General features: G+C 33.6%; 3 protein-coding genes across 3 annotated transcripts; 2 read left to right on the top strand and 1 right to left on the bottom strand.

The window, feature by feature from the left end:
* Positions 1-140: 140 nt before the first annotated feature.
* LOC125838781 (rhomboid-like protein 11, chloroplastic) lies at positions 141-3,920 on the top strand. The gene is made up of 7 exons (XM_049517819.1): positions 141-409; positions 1,319-1,440; positions 1,761-1,846; positions 2,002-2,042; positions 2,135-2,301; positions 2,447-2,509; positions 3,525-3,920. Exons 1-7 carry the CDS (start codon positions 214-216, stop codon positions 3,696-3,698), a joined length of 849 nt encoding a protein of 282 aa, XP_049373776.1. The 5' UTR covers positions 141-213; the 3' UTR covers positions 3,699-3,920.
* Positions 3,921-6,044: 2,124 nt separating this feature from the next.
* LOC125838775 (proline-rich receptor-like protein kinase PERK1) lies at positions 6,045-15,736 on the top strand. The gene is made up of 8 exons (XM_049517814.1): positions 6,045-6,588; positions 10,027-10,527; positions 11,353-11,439; positions 12,102-12,172; positions 12,548-12,633; positions 13,340-13,487; positions 14,937-15,098; positions 15,191-15,736. Exons 1-8 carry the CDS (start codon positions 6,045-6,047, stop codon positions 15,350-15,352), a joined length of 1,761 nt encoding a protein of 586 aa, XP_049373771.1. The 3' UTR covers positions 15,353-15,736.
* A 25-nt stretch (positions 15,737-15,761) lies between these two features.
* On the bottom strand, positions 15,762-20,406 carry LOC125838773 (phosphate transporter PHO1 homolog 10-like). The gene is given in 12 exon segments (XM_049517811.1): positions 15,762-15,927; positions 16,033-16,169; positions 16,256-16,606; positions 16,609-16,764; positions 16,859-17,095; positions 17,182-17,440; positions 17,667-17,787; positions 17,924-18,050; positions 18,507-18,578; positions 18,689-18,737; positions 18,843-19,152; positions 19,965-20,406. Coding segments are annotated over 12 exon segments (2,364 nt in total). The 3' UTR covers positions 15,762-15,824.
* Positions 20,407-27,852: the final 7,446 nt, after the last annotated feature.

Below are 27,852 nucleotides of genomic sequence, written 5' to 3'. Positions count from 1 at the left end.
GTTTTGAATTTGAATTTCTTAGATAAACAATCGGAGGACTTTATCCTTAATATGAAACTTCTCAGCCTAAGTTGAATTTCAAAATAAATATCGAACACATAAAAAAAAAAAAAAAAAAAAAATAGAGGTGAAAATTGAGACCACGACAGGCGTGTAAATGGAGGAGATATGAAAAACCGATAAGCTGCCTCTTACATTCTTGATTTTCCGGTGATGAAACAGCTTCAGCTTCAGTATCAGTATCAGTATCAGCACCATCTGGGCCTTAAACACAATGTTTTCATGCCCATGGCGATGCCACTATCTACACCTCCATTAATCCCTCTTCCAACCCTTCCCCTTAAACTCAAAACTTCACCCATTGTTCCAATCTCCTCAACTCGTCTTCTCTGTAAATTCAATGATTCCGGTAACACCTCTATCTTCCTTTTTTGTATCATTTATTAAGTTAATGATTAGTGGGAGAATCTCAAACCCCACTCAGTAAAAAATGGGTTTATTTATCTGTCGAATTATACTGATTGTTAGTCAACTTAACACAGGAATTGCAATTATCTCTCGATTTTTGTTGACAGTTACTGTCTTTTGAAACCTAAAATAAAGAAAAAATTGCATCTTTTTACTGGGTATGTTTGTTGCTGTTGTTGTTGTGTATCTTTTTCCTACATTCCCCTTAAGAGTTTTGAAAGAAGTGGCTAATGATTCCAGGTCCTGTAAAAAATACGAGGGGCTATTAGATATAAACAACAATGAGGGATTTTGGATTTGGTGAGGTGGGGGTGAAAATGAGGTGTGTTGGAAGGTGGAGAGGACACCATCAATGTGGAATGTCACTTGTGTAACTTGTTTTCCATCTATTAGGGAAGTCATTTTCGTAGAGAAAATGTTTTCCAAAATTTTTGACTAACCGAACATGAAAAAATAGCGAAACATTTTCTCCATGCCGAACACACCCATAGTCACAACTTCGAGCTTTAAGAGATTTTTGGGGCACAAAGAGAGTACTGGTGTCGGTTGAATGGATAAGTAAAGCTTGAATTCTTTGGGCGTCTTTTGTGCCTCCACATCTATGTATGAACCAATTAAGATATTTGGATTGGAGAGAAGAGGTTTGTGGAGTTACAAAGGCAATTAAGATATTTTCCTCTACAGTTCAAACATGAATCTATTTCCTTCTGTGTCATATGTGGCCTGAGTTTATCTAGAATTGGTTGCTCGTGTATTCTCCGTGTTCAATTGAGTTGCTATTTTTAATTTAACATGTCTGATGAATACGGCTAAGGTATCATATTAAGCTGTTAAATGACACCTTTATTAGATATGACCTCACAGCTGGAGATTCTGAAGCCTGAAAGGAAGAAGCCAGACAAGCGTGTCAATGGGATTTTCTGGATTCTACTTCTTAACCTGGGAATATATGTAGCAGATCATGTCTTCCAGGTTTGGAAATTGCTTTTCCCCCTTTATTGCAGCTTTCGTTGAATATATTTAATTCGATGGCGTTGAGAAAACTTGCACAACGAATATTTATGATTCGTTTTATTCAGTTTGCTATTGAACATGCACCCAACCCTGGTAAGTTGGACCAGGGCTGGTGAGTTCCATTGAACATGATGGGTGGCATGATGAGAGATCAGCAATTGAACATCTATAGTGGCACTCAGCCTTCTGAAGGGTGTTATCCACCTGGATTCTGTGAAGATAATGTTACTCTTGTCTGCTGGAATAAAAGGATCTAATAGAAAAAGTGATTATATCAGGTTCGGGCAGTAAGAGCATTATACTTATACCACAATCGGCCTGCTTGGTACCAGTTTGTGACTGCAACATTCTGTCATTTTAACTGGTGAGAATGTAGAGTTTTTAAATTGTTCTTACAAATACTAGAAATGGAAAAGCAAAATAACCATAGTCCAGCGGAATTATCAGTTGCTTTCTCTCTTGTTTTGGTTATTACTTCTGTCTAATTGTTTTGTTTTTCATCTGCATTTTACTAAACAGGAACCACCTCTCAAGCAACCTTTTCTTTTTGTATATTTTTGGTAAGACTTCTGTTTCTTGTTATACTTTAGGATAAATTGTCTACTTGATAGCAGATGATAATCATAGACGTTAACCTACTTTAAGCTTCCAGGAAAACTCGTTGAAGAGGAGGAAGGAAACTTTGGATTGTGGCTTTCTTATATATTAACTGGGGCTGGAGCTAACCTTGTCTCATGGTTGATTCTTCCAAGAAATGCTGTTTCTGTTGGTGCATCTGGTGCAGTGTTTGGACTCTTTGCTATTAGTGTACTTGTGAAGGTGATTTCTGCATCTCTTGTTTATTGCATTTGTTAATGTGCCTCAATTTAATATCAATGTCTGTGTGTGAAGATTGACGTAGGTCGACAGTATACTGTTGCGCTTGATTGGTAAACCAGTCTAACCATCTTGGTTTTAACTGCAGATGTCTTGGGACTGGAGAAAGATTCTTGAAGTACTTGTATTGGGACAGTTTGTTATAGAAAGGGTATCCTCTCCGCTCTTTCCCACTAATTGAAACCTAATCAATCATACGTGACCTTGTTACATTCAAGTCAGTTAGATTCATGTCAAATTTCTGTCATGACATAGCTTAATTGTTGGACAAATCAGTTTACTAGGGTTACTCCATATATTTACAAGGGTTATAGCACAAAACATTAAATTGTTTCCCAAATTTAATGGGTTATAAGCACATTTACACTTCAATGCGAAGTTCTACGTCAATTGCTTTCACAAGGCTGTGACGATATGACTGTTTCTTTCTTATTTTAGTTTAGTAACAATTATAAAAATGTTTATTGAAAAGGCTCTAACTATCTGTAATCAAGTATTCTGTGCACCCAAGGGTGTGACCTAGTGGTCAATGAAGTGGGTTGAGAACCATGAGCTCTCAGGTTCAAATCCCAGCAGAGATAAAATTACTACGTGGATTGTTATCTAAAAAAAGCTAGTTCTCTTCCATTTTAGTCATAATCGATCTTTAAGGCATCCAAAACTTGAAAATTCACTCTCCTACACTAAATGTGTTAGTTTTCAAATGAAACTCCTCATCTGAATGATAGATTATGAACTACTGTAGATTTCTGTGATTTCCCAACTATCAATATCATATCATATTTGGTCAATGACATCTCTCGAAGTATAAATTCAGTATTTACTAGTTATCCCACCTTATTTCATAATCCTAGAAGATGAAGTTGCATTGTTAGTGCTAAAATTATTGCTTAAACTTGAATTTCTAATATCGGAGTAATAGAAATGAGGGAGGGGGAAGCTAGTGGAGATACCAAATTCAGTTTTAGTTACTTCTCTTCACTTGGTATAAGGTGGAACTTAGAGAAGAAAAATGCCAAAGCTCTCTGTGTTTGGTAAACTAACTACTCCTAGTAATGAAACATAAATTCAATGAATGCTTCTTATTCTTCCCTAGTTTCTATTCAACTCTTTTATCGTATGGAAGGAACTTGACCTCTGTTTGTGCTGGCACTGAATATATCCAGGTGATGGAAGCAGCCCAAGCTTCAACAGGATTAGCAGGAGGTATTCATGGAGGTTCTGCCTTACAAAGTGTTAATCACATTGCACATCTCTCTGGCGCCCTAATTGGCGTTGTTTTGATATGGATGCTGAGTGGAATTTCTAGTGAACCGGATGCACAGAACAATAAAAAGTGACTCCTGTGGAGATCAAGAGATGTTTTCTTTTTTTACAAACATGTACTATTACATTGCTTATTGAGTAAAGCAAATCAGCTCAATGACAGAAAGGCATTTTAGTAGACTGAATTTTACAAGTACAGTTTTGTTAATATTTGTGTGGATAGGATGTATCAATTTAACACCAGATTTTACATGTTGAATAGATTTTGTTAACCATTCAGTATCATGTATTGGTAATTGTTTTGTTCAGTTAGCCAACACATTTGGATAAGCATAATGATATTTCTATCATGAATTGATTAGTTAATATGGCTTGCAAGCCTATCACAAACTTCGCCATTTAGAGCTATATATCTTTTATTAAAACAACGTTGTACATATATGCAGGTGCGGAGCTACAGTGTCCCGAGAGTGTCCAATTGGACACTCTTCACCGGAAAATTATACCGTATATATAAGTAAAATACTACTGGTAACGGTTAAAGTCAATAGATTGGACAACCTGAACATATCAAGATGCTATGGTCCAACGGTGTGAGGCTCTCCCGCCTTACTTTGAAGGTGAGGGTTTGGATCCCCACAAGTGCATTTTATAATCATTTTAAATAGAAACACTCTTATTTTATTATTCATTAATTTATTTCTTTAATTGTCTAAGCTAATTAAATTACATTCTTAATTAGAAATCTAGGTTTAGTAGCTAATTGAATTTTCAATGAATTTGACTTTTTATTACTTTTCATTAAAATTTGAAATAAAATTTAAATGTAATTATTTAATTTAAAGTTAATAAACAAATTCTAAACTTCTTCTATAAAGCTGCTAAAAGCAAACAAAAGAACACCTCATTTGATTCTGCTTTCATTACTTATGTCTCGTTATTGTTCTCATCACCATAGATTAGTGAAAGCTTGAATGCCTCCTCCCCCGCCCCTCCTTTTTTTTCCCCCCTTTGTTCGTTCACTTTATATTGAATTAAATACAAACATTAAAGTTAAATATCATGCAGTTTGATTTTTAAAATTTTGAAACATTTATTCGTAAAAAAAAAAAGTAATATTAATGATGTAGTTCAATTTTAATTTTTTCAATGCATCCATTCATCAAAAAAAATAAAATTACTTATGTATTATTTGGACACCCTTCATAAAAATCCTAACTTACGCCACTACATATATGGTGATATTTATCTTTGTTGTCTAACGAATAATGCATATTTATCCCTTTTTGTTAACATATTGAATCAAAATAATAATAATCTAAAACTGGTTTTTAATTTCAAAAACACCACACGACTTTAAAAGTTACCTCATCTTTTTCTTTTATTACTCTAAACCTAAAAATCCATCTTATAACTGAGCAGAAGAGAGATTATGTTTTTTTTTCTTTCATTTGGGTGAGGTAATTTTTTTAACACCACCCAACATTTTTGAAATTAAAAAATCAGTTTAAAAGCCTTTTAATTTAGAAAATATAGATTTGTCAACTAAAAGAATATATCTTTAATGATGATATATCTGCTTAGATCAAGATTATATTTAGCCAATTTTACTTCCTACAATCTTACACGATATTGATCTTTTTGAGGCAGATAATGCAAACAAGCTAATACCTGTAAAATTCAAAAATCTAAAGTTTATCCTAAAATAAAATGCCACAACAAAATTTCAAGTTACTTTTTTTCCAATTGTAGACGATTTAAAATAGTTTTAAATTAAATTTCAGATGATATTTATGTGTTTAACTTTGGATGCATATAAATAAATATTTAAATTTGTATAAAATTGAAGAACATTTCAAGTTACTTTTTTTTTCCAATTGTAGACGATTTAAAAGAGTTTTAAATTTAATTTCAGGTGATATATATGTGTTTTAATCTTGGATACATATACATAAATATTTAAATTTGTATAAAGTTGAACAAGATTTCAAATTACCTTTTTTCCAATTGTGGACGATTTAAAAGAGTTTTAAATTTAATTTCAAATAATATTTATGTGTTTTAATTTTGGATGGATATAAATAAATATTTAAATTTATATAAAATTAAACAAGGTCATATATGACATAATATACGTAGAAACTAGAAAGAGAGTATATAGGATACCACATACTACTCAAATTGCCAGGTAGGATAAATATACACGTTTATTATATGCCTATAAAAAAACGAATAAAAAAAGAAGAAAAAAACAAAATAAATAAATAAAACGAATAGAGTAATTAACGTGATACTATGGTCATAGTAATTAGTAGTGTACTTACTGGGGGTTTCTACTTTCTCAAGTCCACTACTTAAGCAGTTGTATTAGGAACTAATTATAAATATTAATTAATTACCTCATAATCACCTTCTTCTTCATGCATTTCTCACTTCACTCCATAACTCCTATGCATCCACACTCACCGTCTCCATTGCCATCGCCGTCGCCGTCGCCGTCGTCGGAAGCCAAAAATGGTATCACTTCAAGAGCCATTCCTAAACCGCCGCCAACAGTCATTAATTTTACACATTCACCACTGCCGCCTTCGCCGTCATCACCGAACGCGTCGTTAAAGCCAATAATTAAACCCATTGATGATAAAGTCGCTTTACATCCACCGCCACGGCGGCCAATATATACTCATCCGTTACCAAAGCCTCTTCCGAAACTTACGTTACCACCGCCTCCGGTAACGGCGTTAATGTATCCTGTGAATGGTTCTTCTGCACCAGTTTCTAGAGATGAAACTTCGTCGATTAAAGTTCAATCGCCGTTGTCAAGTACATCAATCGGATCTGTAATTGGAATTTCTGTAGGCGTTACCGGAGCATTCTTCATTGTTGCAATTATACTCTTCGTTTGTTGCAGGAATAAGCTTAAATGTGGAAAATTACGTGATCGTGAATCTCCACTGCCAAAAGGTAAAGCTTTTTCAGTTTGATACAGTAGTTGAATCAGTAATATATACAGTAACAACTAAAGCTGCTTTTTCCAGGGAAAGTGTGTTTCACTTAACCAGAAAATATTTTTCTTTGCTCATGAAGCTTTCAATGTTCCGTTTATTTTCAGTAATTGATTACCTTGCGAGCTTGATATTTTGCAAAGAAATGAAGTTTCAGGGTTAAGTACTTCACTTCGCCTGAATTTTATTTCGCCAAAGATGATTTAGATACAACAACGTACCCAATATAATATCCCACAAGTGGGGTTTAGGGAATGCGGGTATATGCAGCCTTACCTTGCTTGTGAAGATAGAGAGACTTTTTCCGCTAGATACTCGGTTCGAGTAAGCATTTCAAATATCAAGTATTTAAGCAAATACAGTAAAAAATTAGATGCCATGTTGAAAAACAATTAAGAAGAGACTCTTCGGGGTGACCCAGTGGTTTGTACTTGGAACTTCCATGTTTGAGGTCTCAAGTTTGAAATCCCTTGCAAGCAAAAGCAAGGGGTTTGTCGCACCGGGGTTGCTTAATGCAGGTTACCTCTCCTGTGTGATTTGCGAGCTATTGCATAGGAGTAGGAGTTTTACCCTGTGAGCGCTCAAAGAGTAGCTGCTGTGAATTTCCCTTGCCTTTAAAAAAAAGAATTAAGAAGAGAACAAGTAGCTACATCAAATAACACAATAATTGAAGCAAAGGAAATAATAGGTACTGCTAAAGTCGAAGAAAAAAATTAGTAAGAGGGTAATAATATAACAATACTAATAAGGGAATTAGACAACGCTCAACTACTACTAACCTTCTAACTTAATCATCGATCTTCATATCTTTCTATCTAAGATCATGTCCGCGATAAGCTGTAGGTGAGCCATGCCTTCTCAAATCACCTCTCCCAAAGACTTCTTCGGCCTGCCCACCTCTACGGCTATACCTATGCTTATACCCACTACAACCAACCTCTCACAAGTCACACCCAGTGAGGTACGCAAGATTTTTTGTAAGGCATGTCGGTATTTAAAAATAAATAATTGATATAACAACATTATAGTAATATCTTGTACAGGAGCAGACCCCTTCATTTGCTGTAATTTTTTGCCTTGCATCTTCTTGATGCCTTCTAATGAAATCTCCTTACTTCTTAAAAAAAATATTAATAAAAATTATTTAAAGCATATTAATAAAAATTATTTAAAGCATACTAATAAAAATAAATCAAGTTAACTACTACATCTTATTATTGTGTCCTATTCTATTTTGGACAAGTAATCAAATTTCTATAATAGGATATAAATTGTATTTTAGTTCAATTGGTTTATCTTATCCTGATTTTGAATAGGAATTGAAGGTTGGAGGTTCAAATCCCTATAACACTTCCTTTTATTAAAGGCCCCAAAATATAACTCAAATTTGGGCTTGTTGAGGGTCGAACTCGGCCACACTTTAGAGAATGACTACATCATTTGCACGCAGTAAACCAATAAGCCAAGAAAGCTCACTTGTTCAAGTAGTGTCATTAATATTTTTTCTACTTATATTTGAGTTTTCAGATTTTTAGATATAATTATATAATACTAAAAATTTTCATCGAAGCAGTGTCGGTTGACACCCCTTGACATAGGGTGGGTCCGCCCTTGCTCGCACCTCATCGTTGCGGCGTACGTTTTCTTTTCACATACCCGAATCATCTCAGCCTCGCTCCCTCACTACCATGGAGGCCACTCCTGCCTTTTTCCTGAATAACTTTGTTCTTGATCCTATTTCTCCTATATGCCCACACATCCATCCCAACATCCTCATTTCAGCTACTCTCATTTTTTGGACGTGCGAGTTCTTGATTGGTCAACACTCTACCCCTTACTACATAACTAGTCTACCGCCACTCGATAACACTTACCTTTTAAGGATTGGTGGCACATTCTTATCATACAAGACAAAAGGTGCTAGCTTCCATTTCTTTCACCCCGCTTCAGGAGGATGTGTAGCTTCATAGTCAATCTCCCCATTTCCTTGAATTATTGACCCTAGATACTTGAAACTTTCTTTCTTGGGGGTGACTGGTGTATTAATCCTTACTTCCACATCTTCCATGTGGATATGTCATGAACTTAAACTCTAAGTATTCAGTCTTGGTCCTACTCATTCCGAACCCCTTAGACTCCTAGGTCTGTCTCCAAACCTTTAATATATTGTTGACTCTGTTTTATGTCTCGTTAATCAAAACTATGTCCTCTGCAAATAGTATACACCATGGCACCTCTCCTTGGATATGCCACGTCAGTTGATCCATCACCAAAGCAAAAAGAAATAGGTTAAGAGTTTATCCTGATGCAACCTCATCATGATTGGGAAGAGACCTGAGTTTCCTCCTATTGTCCTGACTCGTGCTTGGTACTATCATACATGTCCTTACTCTCCCTAATATAAGCCTCAGGTACACCTTTAGCCTCCAAACATCACCAAAGAACCCTCTAATGATGTTGTTGTAAGCTTTTTCTACGTCAATGAACATCATATGTAAGTCCTCTTTCTCTCCCTAAACTACTTGATCAATCGCCTAACGAGATGTATGGCTTCTGTAGTTGAAAGCCCTATGATAAGTCCAAATTGGTTCTCGCTGATAGATACACCCCTCCTCAACCTCATCTCCACCACTCTCTCCCAAACTTTCATAGTGTGGGTCAACTAACAACTTGATATCCCTATAACTGGTACAATCCTGAATATCACCCTTGTTCTTGTACAACAAGATCAAAGATGATTTAATTACTATTTATCATTATTTTGTTTTATGATTTAGTAGGGATTATTAATCCTTTTTACTGATTAAGTGGTGACTTTATCTCTAAATTCAACTATTGAAAATTAGTGATCCAAATTGCTATTTTTTCCTCATACAATTTAATAGTAACTTCTTTAAAAATGTACTAGTAATGAAAATAGTGACTTATGTTTCTAAATTCATTGTGACAGACAATTATCATTTCTTAAATTTTATACTTCTTATGTTCATTTTATATGATTGTGTTTGAATGTGTATGGACTACGGAGTTTTAAGAAGAAAAAGGGACTTTTTGAGACATAATCGAGTATATGTCACATACCAAAAGTATCTATAGGATCGTATGCTTTTAAACATGCCATGCCATTCTGGAAATGTGACAGTTTGGACATTAATCTCTTAAATGTGAAACTTTCTCCATCTGACCAGATATGATGCTTAAATCTTGTTTTAAGAGGCTCCTTGTTCAGAGCTTGTTTTCATTGATTGCAATTTGCATTTAGAATGGGCTCCAAATTGTTGATATTATGAAATTTAGCAGTTTAATCTATCAACATAAGTTCAAAAAAGCTGTTTACTAACCAGTATGAGTTCAACTTGGTATATTCATTTGCTAATTGTTTCGGTCGATTCATCAGATGACTTGTACCATGTTCTGCGTCAAAGTTTTAGACAACAGAATGTAGCAAATGGTTCTCCTGTTTCCCCAAAGCAAGTGACACCATTCCGCCCACTTCACTGCTTTGACAACAATGCTCATTCCAATTCCCTTAATTCAGAAGCTGGCAGTCATTTTTCACCAAAAGACCACATAGTGGATTTAGCTGTTTCGGGTGGCAATTTCACATATGAAGAGCTGTGGTTAGCAACTAGTGGATTCTCTACATCCAACCTTCTAGGTGAAGGTGGATTTGGGTATGTACACAAAGGAGTCCTCCCTACTGGAAGAGAAATTGCAGTTAAACAGTTGAAGGTTGGTAGCCATCAAGGGGAGCGTGAATTTCAAGCAGAAGTAGAGACTATTAGCCGAGTGCATCATAAACATCTTGTGTCTTTGGTTGGATACTGCATGAATGGAACAAAGAGATTGCTTGTTTACGAATTTGTTTCCAACAGGACCTTAGAGTATCATTTACATGGTATGTTCTTTCTCTTTTTCCTTAATTCTTTGGTCAAATCCTGTATCAATAAGATTTGTGACCAGCTTAAGTCATTTTTTGAATTATGCTAATATATGAACAGCAGAGAGTTGATAATTAAGGTTAAAATAAATCTACCTTAACGGGGGCTTCCTTAATGCAGCTTAGTTTCACTGTATTGATTTCGAAAAGCATGTAAAATACACCTCACGAGTGATGAGTTCCATGTTAAATGGACAATCTTTAAGGGGGTACTTAACCAAGCCTTTTAAGTAAGATTCCTCGTGGTATATGCCTATACCACAAAAAGGTGGCCTAGAATTTCATCAAACCATGGTTTTTAACATGAGAAGGTAAAAGAAGAGCTTGCAAATACATGCTACTTCGGTAACCCAAGCCCTTTAATCTTGCATGGTAAAGCACTGCTATTTCTATGCTTTTGGAAAGACCAGCATTTAATATCTTCTGACTTCTGCTGTCCCAGGCACTTCATTTGCAATTTTCCACATACTTTTCTATACCCTTATGGTGTATTATTTTAACACACTTCATGTGAGGTACATTTGATGGAAGATCTTTCATAAGTGCCACATTTTAGATGTGTGATTTGTTTCATCATCTGTTTTAAGGTTTGTATAAAGAATGTTCCTATCCACCCTGATGCATGTTTTCTTTTGAACTTTTGTTTTACAGAAATGCTCTTGTATCAGTTTATACTTCTCTGATCGCTTCTAAATATCCGATTGAATAGAGTTTCCATAAGTTCCTCTGATATAAAGGTCTTTCTACCAAGATGCTATTTAGAACAGATTGTATGATATGCAGGGGAGGCACAATCCACGATGAAATGGGCATCTAGAATGAAAATTGCTATAGGGTCAGCCAAAGGATTGGCTTATCTGCATGAAGACTGTGAGTGCGCTTCATCTCTGTCTTGGCTTCCTATGTTTGTTCTTAATTTGCATGTTCGTCCATTAGTTGACTAGAGGTGTCCAAAGGGGTAAATTGAATATTAAGTGGCCTGGATGCTTTTTAACAATGTTGAACATGTTTCCAAAGGGAACTCTTGTTAGTGTGTTTGTAGATTGTGACAAGTTGGGTAGCATAATGGTTTTCATCACATATCTATCTTCACTTTTTCTCCTGAAAAGGATGTAAATCTAATTTTCTCCCTCCCAATAAATACCATTGATCCTCACTTCTATAATACCATTTCTGAATCTCCTCGAGATTTGAGAGCTGAATACCTCGGTTCTAGGGTCTGCTAATGGATAGCAGAATGCCATAATAATTCCTAAATTGTGAAAGATATAACATGAATATGCATCAGGCAAACTGTACTTTCCCCATATAATTTATATGCCATGTTCTTTCCTGTCAAATATGAAATCAAATAGTTTTAGTATATTTTCTTCCACTACTACCAATTTAATATAGATGTCAACGTATCTTTGCGCTGTGTAGGACAATTTAATTGTGGTTGCTTGAATTAGCTTGAATAGAATAAATATCACTTCTTTTGATGTAGCAACCACAGGTAATCGTTCTCTGAAGATACTAACTTGTGGCTGCAGGTAACCCCACTATCATTCATCGTGATATCAAGGCAGCTAATATTCTTCTTGATTCTAACTTTGAAGCTAAGGTAACTTTGTGTTTCGCTTTTTGGTATTGCCACTATATTTTCTGTTCTTTTTTTTGAGAACTGTTTTTTTATTTTTTTTTGAGAACTATTTTCTGTTCTATCTTTACTATCAAAGAAAGGTCGGGCTGTTTTCTATTATCGACAACTGGCTTCTGAGTACACCTAGAATCCGCTGTTGATGTAAATAGTTTTTTGTTCTTAACAATAAAATCCATATGATGAGATTAATTTGAACCCAAATGAGCATCTACTCAGGTGCAAATGTTAACTGCATTATTGATTCTGTTTTTTGTTTCTTTAATTTTCATGTGACAACTAAGAACATATTTCCTCGTAAGTTATTTAACATGAATGGGAACTTTGATTTGTATCCAGGTTGCGGACTTTGGACTTGCCAAGTTCTTATCTGATTCAAACCATCATGTCAGTCATATCTCCACTAGAGTGGTGGGAACGTTTGGGTGAGTTTTATTGACCCTGTCTCTGCTACCATGAATTAGTTATCAGAAGGAAAAAAATTGACTAGATCAAGCAAAATTACTATATACAGGTCACCATACTGAGTGGACCAGTCTCTTCTACTTTTATCAAGTAAAAAGTGGTGCTTCCCTTGTTCTAGCGTTACTAATATTCATTTTTTTGGGCTAACCTCATACGTAGCATAGGCTATGCCCTTCCCATGTTAACTTTGTTTCATCCAACTTGCAAACTGATATCTATATCAGATACCTATAGAAAATCGAGCTAGAATGGGACTCTCAAATCTGGGGATTTTAAAGACATTGATGACTTGCATGATCTCGATTTTAGGTCAATCTGCTCATGATGCAGTGATTCCTCTCAGCGTTATAACCGAAGTTTTCCTGCTAGTCGGAGGATGAGAAGAGCGCATGGGATGTTACTGCTGTTTTCCCGTGTCTGAAAATGTTGGGCTTCTTAGTCCTTGATTTTCCCTTACCAATACTGATTGGGGAAAGAGGGGGTTTGGGGGGTTAAGGAGAGGGGCTTGGATTTTGGAAACTGTAGAACTTAAGCTACTTCATGATTAGTAATGATTTCTGGATTACACAGCTTCAGGTAGATGGACCATGTAAAAACTAACAGGGTAAAACCTACATTTCCTGATCACAATTTCTTCATGTATTTGATAAAACTGACGTCTTGCAGGTATCTGGCCCCAGAGTATGCACAGAGTGGAAAGACCTCAGATAAGTCCGACATCTTTTCTTTTGGAGTCATGCTCCTGGAGTTAATTACAGGGCGTCCACCTATAATCTCAACTGAATCCTCCGCATGCAGCAGTTTGGTCATATGGGTATGTTAACTGTTCCACTTTCTTGACCGCTATTCAGCATTCTTTAGTGCCTAAAACTAATGTTCAACTAGATGCATGAGTAAAACGTTTGTGTGCAACCTTTATAACTGGTTAAATAGCATAATGCTTAAATTTACTTTCTGTCCAAATACACTAATCAAATCCTCAATATGGAATAACATTCATCTTACTATAATCTTATCCTTAATTAGCTATGTATGCACTGTATTTAATCTGAGGCAGAACATGCAAGCACAGCTTATGCAATTCTCTGAGGTGGCCTTTCTATTTATAAGAGATCTTGATCCTCTGGAAGGTTTATCATTTGTGGTTTTAGAAGTACTGGGTGGTTTTATCCTTTATTGTTTTTCTTTTTTGCGAGTGATAAATGGTTGAGAAATTTTATCACGGCAGTAATCAATATCACGGAAACAACCTTTCTACCTCCACGAGGTAGTGGTAAAGTCTGCGTATACTCTACCCTCCTCAGACCCCACTTGTGGGACCTCACTGGGTATGTTGTTGTTGTTTGTAGTAATCAATCACTTAAAAAAAGAACCATGGAAAAACATTGGCTTAAAATCAGAATTTGGCAGACCACTGTCCTTGTACAAAAGAAATGTGCAAATCAAAAGGATCTGGTGTTCTTGAAAAGTTCATCTCTGTCAAGCCAAAGGCATAAAAATTCACGTCCATCTTACAAATTTTTAAAAGAAATTTGTCATCCTTGTACCAAATGATTTGGCTTTTGGACGCCCGTTTTGATGATGGAACATATCTCAAGTTTTCTGTTGCATCTTTTACAACTATTAGTTTGTCCAAAGTTTCAGTCTTAAAGCATGGAGTTCACCATGAATTTGATATCATAATCTATCAAATTTTCCCAAAATAAGGCTCCCTTTTTAGGAAATCTTGGAGATATGGGTTCCTGGAATCGTTTTGTTGATCTCAAAGATTATTACTGTTGGTTCTACTTAAGTCCCACAATTGATCAGAATTAATTACATAAGTTAATTCGAAATTGAGATCAGAAAGACGGATTTCAGAGTTAGCAGCTTCTTGCATGCGGCCTACTCACAGACAGAATTAGTTATGTCACTTTAGTTAATCAGAATTAACTTTACATCTCTTCCGGGGCATTTTTTTTTATAACCTCGTCATCAAATACAATATTTTGTAGTAGGAATCATTACCGTAGTTTCTGGTTTTCATATTCTTGGTTTTTGATTAAGTTACTTTTTGAGTGTCGTTTATTAACTGGATGTACACAAATTTCTTGATCAACATATTGGTTTCTTGTAGCAAAATAACAAAATATTTTGGGAACTAGAAGCATCTCTAGGCCGATGCTTAAATGCATTTTCAAAGATATGGATATCATTGTTGTCAACCCTCTTCTTATAGTATATCACTTGTACATAGCATAAGAAGACTCTTTCTGATACACAGGCAAGGCCTTTGCTTAGAAGTGCATTGGATGATGGAAAATTGGACGCCCTAGTAGATCCATGTTTGGGACAAAATTATAACAGTGAAGAGATGGCTAACATGATTGCTTGTGCTGCTGCTTGTGTGCGTCATTCATCACGGAGAAGACCGCGGATGAGTCAAGTAATAACATCTTCTTTAATTCTTTTTCTGTTAGTGCTGGCGGATTTCTTTAAAGGGGTTTATAAACCAAAACCTTCCTTCTTATTGTTCAGGTAGTTCGTGCTTTAGAAGGCGATGCCTTTATCCTGGACCTTGATGAGGAAAATAGGCCAGGACAAAGTACCATTTGTGACTTTGATTCTGATGGAAGCAACTATTTTGAGAAGTTCAAGAAAATCCAGCCGAGCACTCTGAAATCAAAAGAAGAATGGTAATACCACCACCGTGCACCGGGGGATGTCATGGAAGTACACCAACTGAAGATGGAGTGAGATGAATGAAGCTCTTCTCCCCTTCTTATGTTTCTTTTCACTGGTGTAGATGATAAATCAAGGGTGAAATATATGATCGTAACCATCAAAGTTGTCTCACTTAGTAATGATAACCTCTGAGAGGATTGATCGTTTGTAGTTACTTGAAAGTGCAAAAAGAGAAGAAACAGGAATTGGCATGAGATATTCAGTATATCACCAAGTAAAAATCTGTGTATAAAGATGCATGTTCAGATGTACATATAGATTTCTTCCCCTCTGTCTTTTCTTATTCCTTTTTGCAGTATGAATGTGAATTCTTGCATAGTAGCAATACTTGAAAATGTATACCACCCTCACAGAAAAGGGTACTCTAAGCTATTACACATTCATCTTTTGATGAAACAGAACAGGTATTAAGCAGACTCGAGTCATCCTACTCATTTTTGCCAACCTTGTCGTCGTCTGTAATGAAGGGCAGTGGGAGTGACTTGAATGCTCGGTACTCCCCAACGTTGTTCAAGTGTTCATTCTCCAATCTGAGAGAGAAGTCATAACTTATAACGTATCCATTTTCTTTCCTCTGTTATGTTCCAATGAAGAAAAGATATACCATTGTATTATTTCGGGGACAGTAAAATTACCTAAAGAAGTTCCAAATGCCTCGACGAAGAATTTCTAAGCTTGCAAATGTGCTTGTTATGACTTTACCACGTAGTGGGCGCATGTCAAAACTCAATACTACTTGCAGCCATACAAATCTCAGGAGAACCTCAAGAATCTACCATCAAATGTGTAGGAAAAATATTAGATTTTAGCAAATAAGAGACAGGGTTATCTGTGCTTTCATTAACTTGGAAACTTTACCATAGCTATATAATATGCAGTTTTATGGTGTAGTAAGAGCTTATCTCTCAGAAGAAAGTTTCTTGACTTCATTTGAAGAAGACCCCAGTCCATCCTGATATCCCAAGATATGTTTGCCAGAGCTGCAACGCCTGAGCTAACCAAAGCCCACACTTTCCAAGTCGTTTTTTTCCGGAGTCTGAATGTAGACTGAAAGACAACTGACAGTAGCATCGAGAAATAGGTGAAACCGTTGAATCCATGCTTCATCTCTTTCTCTTCTATTAATCGTCGCATACACTGCACATTAATTTGGTCAACCGTCAACCAAGTAAACGCAGATATGCAAATATAGAGATCATGATGAATGTTTTAAGTACCTGGAAGAAGCGAATCCAATAAGGAATCGCAGCTGAAATGTAATAGAAAACGATATACACATCACTAACGTGGCACATTTTTCGTCCTGTAGAGGATTTTCCCCAACTATAATAACAAATGTAGTATACGAAACTTCTTATCGCTTGTGTCTGAGGTCAAGAAGATGTAGAAGAAAGGTCAGAAATCTAAATTAAGAAAAACAAGAACCATATCACCTAATAATGGCCCAATAAAGTAAGAAACCTGGCTGGTTAGCTGGTCTGATAGGAAAAAATCTATCATATTGACCTGCAGAAGAAAACTATCAACTAGTAAATTCAACCAAAAGTCGTATACTCTACGTGTATAGAATTCTAGCATAGTAGAATCAACCACCTTGTATAAAGGAGCACAAATGCTACGAAATAGACTCTGAATAAGGAAGAAACGGCTTGAACGATAGATGATGTTAAAAGGACACAGACATATGAGAACTAAACCCTGCATTCGAATCAGAGGATTGATCAAACAAAATGTAAAATGATAGTGCTATACTGGCATTTAACTTTATATATATAAAATCTTACAATGAGTAAGCCCAAAGGAACCAGTTCAACAAATGTCTCATGCTCTTGGATCCTCGAGTCCATCCTGATATGCAGCTGTACCAGGCAAGCAGTGAGTACAAGAACTGCAAGACCAGAGGCTAAAAGAAAAACTTCCTTGTGATCTAACTCGGTTCCTGGCTTGAATCCAAGTATAAACGAGTAGTTGATTCTATAGCATCGCCACAAGTATATATTTGCAGCACCAATAAGCATATGTAAGATGATGTAACCGTAGAAACTGCAAGAGAACTTTAAGGTATCAGGAAAAAACTGAGAAGGTCATAAGTCATGATGCTCGGACTTTTCAAACAATGCTGTCGGGAGCATGTGTCATATCCTCCAAAAGTAGTGCATTTTTCAAGGATCCGATAGAGGCACAGCAACATAGGCCATAAGTAGGTGAATCTAGCTGTGTTCTTTCATTTTAAACGCGGATTATTTGAAGATCCGAAAAATTTCTTAACCTGTAAAGAGGGAAGATGCTATCCAAATACACTGTAGCCTCCTCCTTGTCCAATAACTTTCTTGTTTGTATGATTAACACAATAGCCATAATTAGAGCAACTGAGAATCCACAGAAGAATCCTGCACATTGAAAGGATCGATATATTAGAAGCCATGATAACCTCATCTTTTTCCTCAACAAGTCTTATGAATCTATAAGCTAAAGAGATGTCGAAAACTATGAAGTAAAATCTTTTACAAAGGAGAAGTTCTCAACCTGAAAGAAACCAAATGCTGTGTTTCTCTCTTTTCCTTTCCTGCCTTACTAATTTGATGTCGTCCCCCCGTTCAGAATTGAAGTGCTTGACAATTGTTGCTTCTACCTTGTTCAGAAGACTAGTAACCTAGAACATGGAAAATAAACTAAGTGAATATATAATAGTGCATATAACAAATCTCGGAGACAAGACATGCTAGTTTAAGGCAGTACATATCAAGGGTACTACAAGTTTCCATCTTATCACAGTTTTCGTCTTTGTAACATCATACTTAGCAGTGTTAAATATTAAGAGGATTTTTAACATTTTAACATATACCCTCAAGTAATGTCCTTTTTCACATTCATTTGCAGCACACTAGAAATAGTATGTATTTTAAGATAGCATAGGGAGTACTTTTTGAACCGGTAAAATAGTGTTAGCTTAAAACAATTAAATTGAAGAGTAAGCTATTTGGTCCATAGAATAGTTTTTTTTTTTCTTATCAACATGTATGCTCTTTTTCTTTAACATACTTCCTTTTACTTAAGAAACTGTGAATAATCCAAATCCCTTGATTGGATTCAGTGGATTTGAACATACCTCATCAGAACTTCCAATATAGGTGTTATCCACGATTTTCATGTACGATCTCATCACTTTCCTTGAAGTAATCTGCAGTCAGCCAGTCATGCAAATTATGGATAACTAAAGAAGTACTACTACAACTGTGAATTCTCACAGAATGCAATTTTCTATGCCTACTTCACAAATAGAAGTCTGACCTTTTCATATTTTTCCAGGATCACAGAAAATGCTGAGAGGTTCATAAAACTGGTTCATCATTGAAACAAGAGTCAGAATAAATGTCGAAGAGGAATAGGAAGCACCAAAATATCTGATATTTAAGAAGTTCAAGTTAGATCCTTTTCTTAGAACCTGTACTGATTTAGGTGGCGAAGTTTCTGGTAGAACTCAACAAAGGCCTTTTTCAACTTTTCTTCAATTTCCTTTAGCTCTTCTTGACTGAATCTACATTCTTTCTCTGTGGTACCAAGTAATAGTCTTTCTACCGATGATTTTGGATTGTCGGATGTATTTTGAATTTTGACACATTCAAGAACGTCTGAGGGAGTGCGTCCATGTTCACCTAACGAAGGATCTCTATTTTCGCTTGGAGAAGAAGCTGGTTTTATGATGTTCTCACCAAACTTGTCCACTTCTTCTTTGAAGTCTAGTTGGTCTTGCTCTGCATTTGGACATCTAGTTAGAGACAGAAAATCTCATGAAATAGAAGGTTACAATCAGAATGTCCACGACATTTTCACTACTAGCCCATGAACCCTGGTGGTTCACATATAATGCTTGTCCAGTCTCGATCTTTGCTGCTGCTCGAGTTAGATTCCCCACATCGGTTGGAAATGGACTAAGTGGTCTCCTTATATTGGCTTAGGCAAACGTCCCCTCGTGAGAGAACTTTAGGTTTGAGTTAGGCCCAAGTGTCATATCTTTCGGCAACATTAAATGCCATCACAATGAAAATACGAAACTACAGGATTCTAAACTCATTCAGTGGAGGCTAAGTTTTGTCAAGCTGCTTATATATATGGCTGAACAGAATAGAGTAAGCTATGAACATTTCTGTACTGTAATATCAATAGTTGAACTATTTTAAAATGCTCTTAGTTAGCCTATACATAGCAATTTAATATATCATTTCTACGAATCCTTATAATCATTGCTTGATTTGTCCTAGTACATAATCTACAAACAGAGAACTATGCATATTTTCAATAGGATTAGGGTACAATTTTCTATTATGGCTCTCATTTCTATTTGACAATCACTCATGATCAACAAGCCTTTTAAGTGTACGTTTGATGGAACATGCGCAGACTAGTTATGTTGCTCAGATCCTCCAAAAATGCAAACCATATTTCAAGCATCTATCAATGATGTTTCGAGTAGTAACAACTAAAGCATGAAAATTTAAGTTAACTAAAAATAAAAACTTAAGTCATAACTAACACTAATGACTGATAAGGTGATAGCAGTACATACCAGCTTCACTCGACGCCTTGCTTGGAGAAGTAACCTTTGAGGATGCTGCTTTGTCTCCCTTGGTATCTTTTTCTTTTACTTTTTTTCGGAGAGCAATCAAAGCCTCCATTTGTTTGGCTAATTCATCTGCTTCTCCCTTTGCCTCTTCCACTATGTCCTTGTAAAATCTATTAACTTTCTCAAGTTCATTATCCAATTTTTCGAAAAATGACTTCTCATTTTGTCCCATTTCAGATGGTATAAACAACTTTCCATTCGATAACTTCATCGAATTTTTATGTTGGATTTTCCCAATTCCACTTTCTTGATTCTCAATATCTACTTTTCTATGAGTATTGAAGTGGTTTATATCTTTCAGAAGGTGTTTAAGCCCACCATAGTCCATATAAGCCTCACTCCACTCATGCACCATTTCATCCTTAAATTCTTTCCCAAATTTCATTCTTCTTTCTTATGTACTCAGCAGCTCAGGTTTTATCAATTTTTAGAACCAAAGATCACCTAAGAACTTGTGTTACAAACTAATATGATAGCAGTGTCGGAGCCAGCTTGCGCGCACCTGAATTGTTATAAATACTATAGCCATAAATACACATGGTATATATGGATGAAAGAGCCAATCCAACAATGGAAATGAATTAGTACCAAGAAAAACACTTTCCTCTAAACAATCACTACAACAAAATTAGCTTTTAGCGGTAATAAATATACACAGTTTTTACCACATTAGTTAATTGATATCAAATCCAATACCGACGTAGGCTTTAAAGACATTTACAAAGAGTGTTAATTACCTCTAAAAATACACATTTAGCGACAATTAAGCACATGAAGTTAAGTAATTGCAGGTACATATTGATTAGTGAAATCAATACCATGACATTAAAGAAACTATATATATGTGAGGGGAAAGATTACCTGAAAATGAATGAAATATTGGAGATTAGAAACAAGTTAATTAGCTTTGGAGTCAGCTGCCGTCTTATAGTAACTTCACAAGTAGTACTATCAAGTGTGTATACATACATATATTTATCAAGATTACTAATAATACTAAAGAAGTGAACATATATATATATATAATAAAGTTCCCACTTGGACTTGGAGAAGGTAGAGAAAATAAAGAGGCGGTGTCAAACTATGAAAATTCTCATTTTATTTCCCCTTCTTACTCACTTTGCATCATTATTACTGCCTTCGTTTTTATTTATATGTCATCATTTTAGATTTCACATTTTATATAAATATATCATTATATTCTTATTTAGTATTCTCTTGAAATTAATTTAATAAGTGAACATATAGTCACTCAAAAATAGCTTAATTACGCTCCATAGCTATAGTTTGCTAATTACGATTCGTAGCTACATGTTATAGGGAGGAGAGTGGCAAGCGAGATTGGAAAAGGAAGGAGAGAGGCGAGCAAGAGAGGGCAAAGAGTGGAGAGAGGCGAATTATTATGTATATTTGTCAAAATATTGTATTTATGTAACAGCTGTGATATACATATGTATTTGTATATCTGCAACGAGATTGGGAGAGGGAGGAGAGAGGAGAGCGAGAGGGGCTTGTATAATTCACATCTCGTTTGTATAATTTCCGGGTACGCTTGTATAATTCGCGTGTTTTTGTCTAATTGAGTAATACAAAGTTTGAAATTATACAAATATGATAAAACTCGAAATAACAAATTGATACAAACATAAACATATGAACTTAAAATAGTTATACAAATTATATTATACAAATCACATTATATAAATTATATCATACAAAATGCAAAAACTACACGTTTATAAAAACTTTAATAAATTATACAAAAAAAAGATTGAGTGTATATGCTGATAAAACTGAAAAACCAAAGGAAATCATCATCATATACATACAAACCATCGTATACAAATACAAATCAAACGAAGAATTGTTAGTTGCGAATTATACAAACATGGTTAATTATACAAACTCGAAGTCAACCCACGTAATTTATGGTTACTGTTAGTCGCGAGTAGTAATTATAACAAACTATAGCTATGATGACTAATTAAATAGTATAAGTTTGCTTAATCGCGTAATTTTTCCTTAATTAATTGACCATTGAACATAAATTAATGAGAAAGAGTTCGAAATATATGCGAACTTTGACCGAAATTACTGTAACAATCTTAAACTTTGAGTAGGACCTATTACCCATGCACTATCAAATAGTGTATTTTAAAGGTATATATGAGCCCACGTGGACAAGTTATTATTTATAATGATGCAATATTTATGATGTCCACGTGGGTACATATATACCTTTAAAATACACTATTAAATAGTGCAGGGGTAAAAGGTCCTTCCCAAAGTTTGGGATTGTTACAACAATTTCGGTTAAAGTTCGGATATATTTTAGACTTTTTTCCTAAATTAATCACTTAGTTTTCCTATTTTGGTCAAATTCATACTTTCAAGGTTATAAAATAGGAAGAATAGTATTATTTATGTATTGATTTTGTGAAATGACAAATATTAAGGACCGTCTAGTTTTAGTAAAGACGACATATAAATAGAAACAATGGATAAGGGTCTGAAAAATACCCCAACTTTGGTCGGATTTGCTGTTGCGATACAAACTTTCATAAGGACCTTTTACCTCTCTAGATTATTTAATACTGTATTTTTTACCCCCTGAACTATTTAATAGTGTATTTTAAAGGTATATATGTGCACACGTGGGCACATTACTATTTATAATCTTGCATTATTTTTTATGTCCACGTGGACAAATATATATGTTTAAAATACGGTATTAAATAATCTAGGAAGGTAATAGGTCCTCATGAAAGTTTAGTATCGCAACCGTAAATCCGATCAAAGTTGGGATATTTTCAGACCCTTATCCCTAGAAACAAAGAAGATATTTATTATTTATTACTCATGATATCTTATTTCATTTTAACTTTATGCAGTATAAAAGACTCTTTTGAAATTTATAATTTAAAATCATTTTTAAATATTTATGTCGTATAAATCATTTAATTTTAAAATTAATAAGATGATATACTTTTGGAATGGATTTTTTTTGTAAAAAAAAAGTGCCACGTAACATAAAATAGAAGCAATATAATTTATCATTTTAATTTTACTTCTTTTAAGTCTACAATATGGCACGTGGCAGCAAGATACCCAGCGGCACAGCCATCTGTAACCTTTGAATTTTGACGATTCTTTACGTCATAGGCACAAATCCCTCTGCTCTCCTCGTTGAAATTTGAGTCGATTCTTCATCAATAAGATAAAGTGGCGCATAAAAAATAATTGATGCGTCGAATAGTATATTGATATTTAAGATCATGTAAAGTTTTAATAAAGATAAATGGTATATAAATGATATTTCATATGTCGAAAAATAAAATATAAGTATCAAAAATAAAATCCTCACGTCTTTCAAAGAAGTGAATGTACTAGTAACACTGGTGGAGAAACTCATCAGAATTAAGAGGAATTTTAATAGTGAATTTCATTATTTTAGGTTTACTTGAAACTTGAAAGGATATTGAATTTTATAAAAAAAATACAAAATTTATATAATGAAGGAAAGAAAGAAGAATGGTCTATTTTTTTTAATTAGAAATATTCTAGAACTTTGAATTAAATTACTGAAATCTTCATATTAATGAACAAAGTTTTTAATAACATTTAAGGTAATGCATTTCAAATAAATGGCTAACATCTTATTAACTATAATTAACCTTTACTTTTATAAATAATAATATTGCTATGTAATTAAATGCTTAATGTCTTTTTAGAATATTTTACTGTAGGTAAAAAAAAAAAAAAGACAATTCTGTGCATGTGTATATTTTTAAGGTCTTTTATTATAATTTGAATTTAGACCATTAATTTTATTGAGAATACTTACATCAATCTTATGATTGAGATTGGTTCACCCAAAACTTAAATTAGATGCTGTCACATTTTGAGAAGAATGATGATATTAACGGTGAAAAAAGCTTTCGAAGGTAATTTTGTAAAGGGTTATGTATGGTGTTGTGTAAAATGAAAATCAAAGTATCTATTTGATCATATGCTGTTTTGAATATTATGTATATATATTAGGAGGGTCATGACCTGTGCTCAGCACATATCCAATATCTGCAAAAAGATTTTCCTCACATGGATAAACAATTACTCCTCATAAATTGGCATCTAAAGAATTTTTGTTGTAAATGTAGCTCTATTAATAAAATTAGGTAAATTATCTGCGCGAAGCGCGGGAGTAATCTACCCCAATTAGGCCATATTTTATTGATTTTGTACTGTAGTTGTTACCCCGATATGATTTAAGGTTTTTTTCATTTTTTCCCACTTTTCCCTCATTATGAGTGTCTTTGATTTAATGTTCTGAATAATACATTGAATAAATTATTCTTAATTTTAACTTGTCATATTAACATATTGCTAACCAAGCATAGTCTGAGACATCTAATATTTACAAAACACTGTCAAACTGTGTACATATAGTCCCTCTTGAACAGTAAATGAATAATTTTATATTACATTCAACTTATATTCTAATAATAGGAATAATAAACCATTGTTATCTTTTTAGATGGATTCTATAGTAAGTTCAGACATTTTCCCGTAAGAATGGAAAACCACATAATTTTTCACATAGTTATATAGTAATTCCAACCTACCTTGTAGGCTAATCCGTTAGCTTTGAAATAGAGAATTCATTTTACGTCTTCATTTTTATTAAGTATCAACTTAGTAATTCTTGAAGTAACCAAGTTTAAACATTATCATACACCTATTGATAGACTTGTGGCAATCAAACTCCCATAAGGTTGTCAATAATTGAGTAAATATCTTAAAAGGTCACTCAAGTATGTAAAATTATTTGAGAAAGTCATTCAACTTGATTTTATATCAATAAAGTCACTCAACTTATGAATTTTCTTTTATAAAATCACTCAACTTAAGTTATTTTTCTAGAAAATCATTATAGCCAAAAGATTAAAAAAACAAACTACCCTTCAAGTTTAATTTGGTAATACTTACTTCTATTGTAGTTTAATATTATGCTTAATTCTCTTATTTTATTTGATTTGATTTTTAGTAACTGTCTTTAACTTAATTAATATCAACTCAATTGTCCAAGCATTAAGCATTAATTCAACTTGGCTCGGGTTTTATCATATTTTATCATAATTTATATCCATCAATATATGCACTTAATATTTTATTTTTAATAATAAAATGCATATACACAAATACTTTGAAATTAGTCGGACAAATCCAAATTCGATGACTCCAAAAACAAATCATCTCCTCCCACCCCAACTGGAATTGGACATGGATGACAGGATAAGGCTGATCTTTTTTCCCCACCCCCAACTCTTCCCTCTTTCTCTTCCTTCGTCAACCTGAGATGTTTTTTCAGAAAAGAACCATTCATTTTTTTCCCACCTTGCAAAAGTTTTTTCAAAAAATTATTTCAACTAAATATTGGATACTATATAATTTTTGAATATCCCTTCAGTAGTTCTGTTTGCGTGATTTTGAATTAAAATTTCATTTTAATCTGTGGGTCGAATATCTGATATTAGTGTTTAATATGATATTATTTAGTGTGGCGTGCATATTTATATAGAATTAAAAATGAGTTTGTTTTGCAAAGTTAGGTTTTTTTGATAACTTGAATAAAAGATGTTATAAAACTATTTAAATTAAATAATATAATAAAGGAAAATTTAGTTAAATCACAAATTTTTATGTTAATAATAATTAGTTTGTGTAGGTTAAGAAAATAATTATTTAAGAATAATTATTTAAAATAAAATAAACTAAGAGAAATAAACATAATATTATAAACTATAATGAAAGTAAGTATTACAAAACTAAACTTGAAGGATAGTTTGTGTAGACTGTAGTTATCTCTTTTATCTTTTGGTTATAATGATTTTCTAGAAAAATAGCTTAAGTTGAGTTATTTTATAAAAGAAAATTCATAAGTTGAGTGACTTTATTGATATAAAACCAAGTTGAGACTTTCTCAAATAATTTCATATACTTGAGTGACCTTTTGAGATATTTACTCGTCAATAATTGCATCCATAAACTCATTTAAATGTTAGTGTAAACAAGGTTAACGATATATTTACTCCTTGCAAAATTGTCCGTGCATCCTAACAACTTGTATTTATGATCCAATTTTTAGTAAATAACCATTACTTAACATATCATATTATTGATCCAAAAAGAACATAGTCAACATTAGCATATAGCTGATTAATACAATCGAGTATCGCACGCTGGAGCAACTCCAAATGTGTACTATGTCGTCCCAATATGCATCTGTATGACATACCATCTTCTTCTGCGACATAAAATATTCGTGTATTTTGTTCTTTTTTAGTGATTTATTGACATCATTGTTTTTGTATTAATATACTGGTGAATAGAATCACATTTCTCGATACTGCGATTGGAATATAAGTGTAATTTCAAATTGAACTATATCACTTTGGTATGTTGATTTTGAAAAACACCCAAATAAACTGAATAGTTTTGTGTAATATTTTTCCCTTTCAAGTATATATAATAAGTTGAATAGTTGTCCAATATGATACATTCTCCCTTTAATTTTTCATTTTAATAATTACTTATGATACATTTAAATGGAAACTTTAAAATGATATATGTAAAACAAAAGGTAGGGCTGAACTTTCTACATGTTAGAATTAAAATATTTGTTCACTTTTTCAACCTTTTAAAGTTTATTTGTCCCTTCACCAATGATTATTTATTCATTAGAAAAATTAATATATCGGGTTGATGCTCATTTGATTCCCCAAAAATATGAAATAATAACACTTCCCGTAAGTAAAAGGATAAATTATAAAATCAAATTAAAGATGATTGATTGAAGGATAAATGATACGATGTTATAATTATCATTTTCCTTTACATTATTAATGTTCGTTACTACGTAATCTTTCATGTAAGATAATATAATGTTTTAGTTTTGATGAATAATAGGTTTAAAGTATTATTTTATAAATTATGTGATATTAAATTCTCGCGTGAGGCGCGGATAATTTTACTACTTTTATAATAAAATAATTGATTTAAATAAGGAAAACATTTAAAAAGGGAGAACAAAAATAAATATGAATGTAGGCCATAAAGATGTGTCACATCACCTTGTCTATATTTTTCCTTTATATAGATATAGATTTTGTAACTCGTGAAATATAATTAGATGTCTATTCTCGCACAATGATCATCTACTAGCCATCTTAAGGAAGACATAGATTGATCAAATTTTTATATAGCTTTTACAAAACACTACTCTCATTTGACAACAACTTCTTAATACGTATGCAAATGTGAAAAGGTGAAGACTACAAAGGACAAAAAGAATATGAAAAACCTAAGATAAGAAATATTTTGAAATCACACTTGACATTTAAATTAGTTATGAGTTATGACATATTAAACAAAAGAAACTTTTATCAAATTGAATACTTGATATATTATAATAAGAATTGCATAATTAAAGTTATTGGTTTGAGCTTGTATATTTTTCTTCAATTTTTGTGCAACTCATCACACACTTTTTATAACATTTTCAAAGTTCTTGTACTTAATTAGCATGAGATACACAAACAACATACATGTTTAAGTATATATAAACATCGTTATAACAATTCCACACAACGTAGCATAGAACACACGTGCAATGCACGTGCCCAGCACTAGTAATATTATATTTGGCAAAATTGTTACACAAACATAAAAAGAAAGGGTTTTTTCTTGTGAAAAAAAATACAATGTAGCAAACTAAAAAAGAAAAAGAGGATTTCATTCAAATTGTCTCTTTCAAAATTTCCAACCTCCCTTG

This window comes from Solanum verrucosum, unplaced genomic scaffold (genome assembly GCF_900185275.1).
Source record: "Solanum verrucosum unplaced genomic scaffold, falcon-dt-bn FXZP01000182.1, whole genome shotgun sequence".
Classification (NCBI taxonomy): domain Eukaryota; kingdom Viridiplantae; phylum Streptophyta; class Magnoliopsida; order Solanales; family Solanaceae; genus Solanum; species Solanum verrucosum.
The sequence above is the reverse complement of the archived record's forward strand: the minus strand, read 5'-3'. Positions and strand labels throughout refer to the sequence as shown.

Coding starts and splice junctions, on each gene's coding strand:
- LOC125838781 (XM_049517819.1), top strand. CDS start 214: ATGAAACAGCTTCAGCTTCAGTATCAGTATCAGTATCAGCACCATCTG. Junction 1,847..2,001: donor ACATTCTGTCATTTTAACTG/GTGAGAATGTAG, acceptor TTTACTAAACAG/GAACCACCTCTCAAGCAACC. Junction 2,043..2,134: donor TTTCTTTTTGTATATTTTTG/GTAAGACTTCTG, acceptor TTAAGCTTCCAG/GAAAACTCGTTGAAGAGGAG.
- LOC125838775 (XM_049517814.1), top strand. CDS start 6,045: ATGCATTTCTCACTTCACTCCATAACTCCTATGCATCCACACTCACCG. Junction 12,173..12,547: donor ATTCTAACTTTGAAGCTAAG/GTAACTTTGTGT, acceptor ATTTGTATCCAG/GTTGCGGACTTTGGACTTGC. Junction 15,099..15,190: donor GAAGACCGCGGATGAGTCAA/GTAATAACATCT, acceptor CTTATTGTTCAG/GTAGTTCGTGCTTTAGAAGG.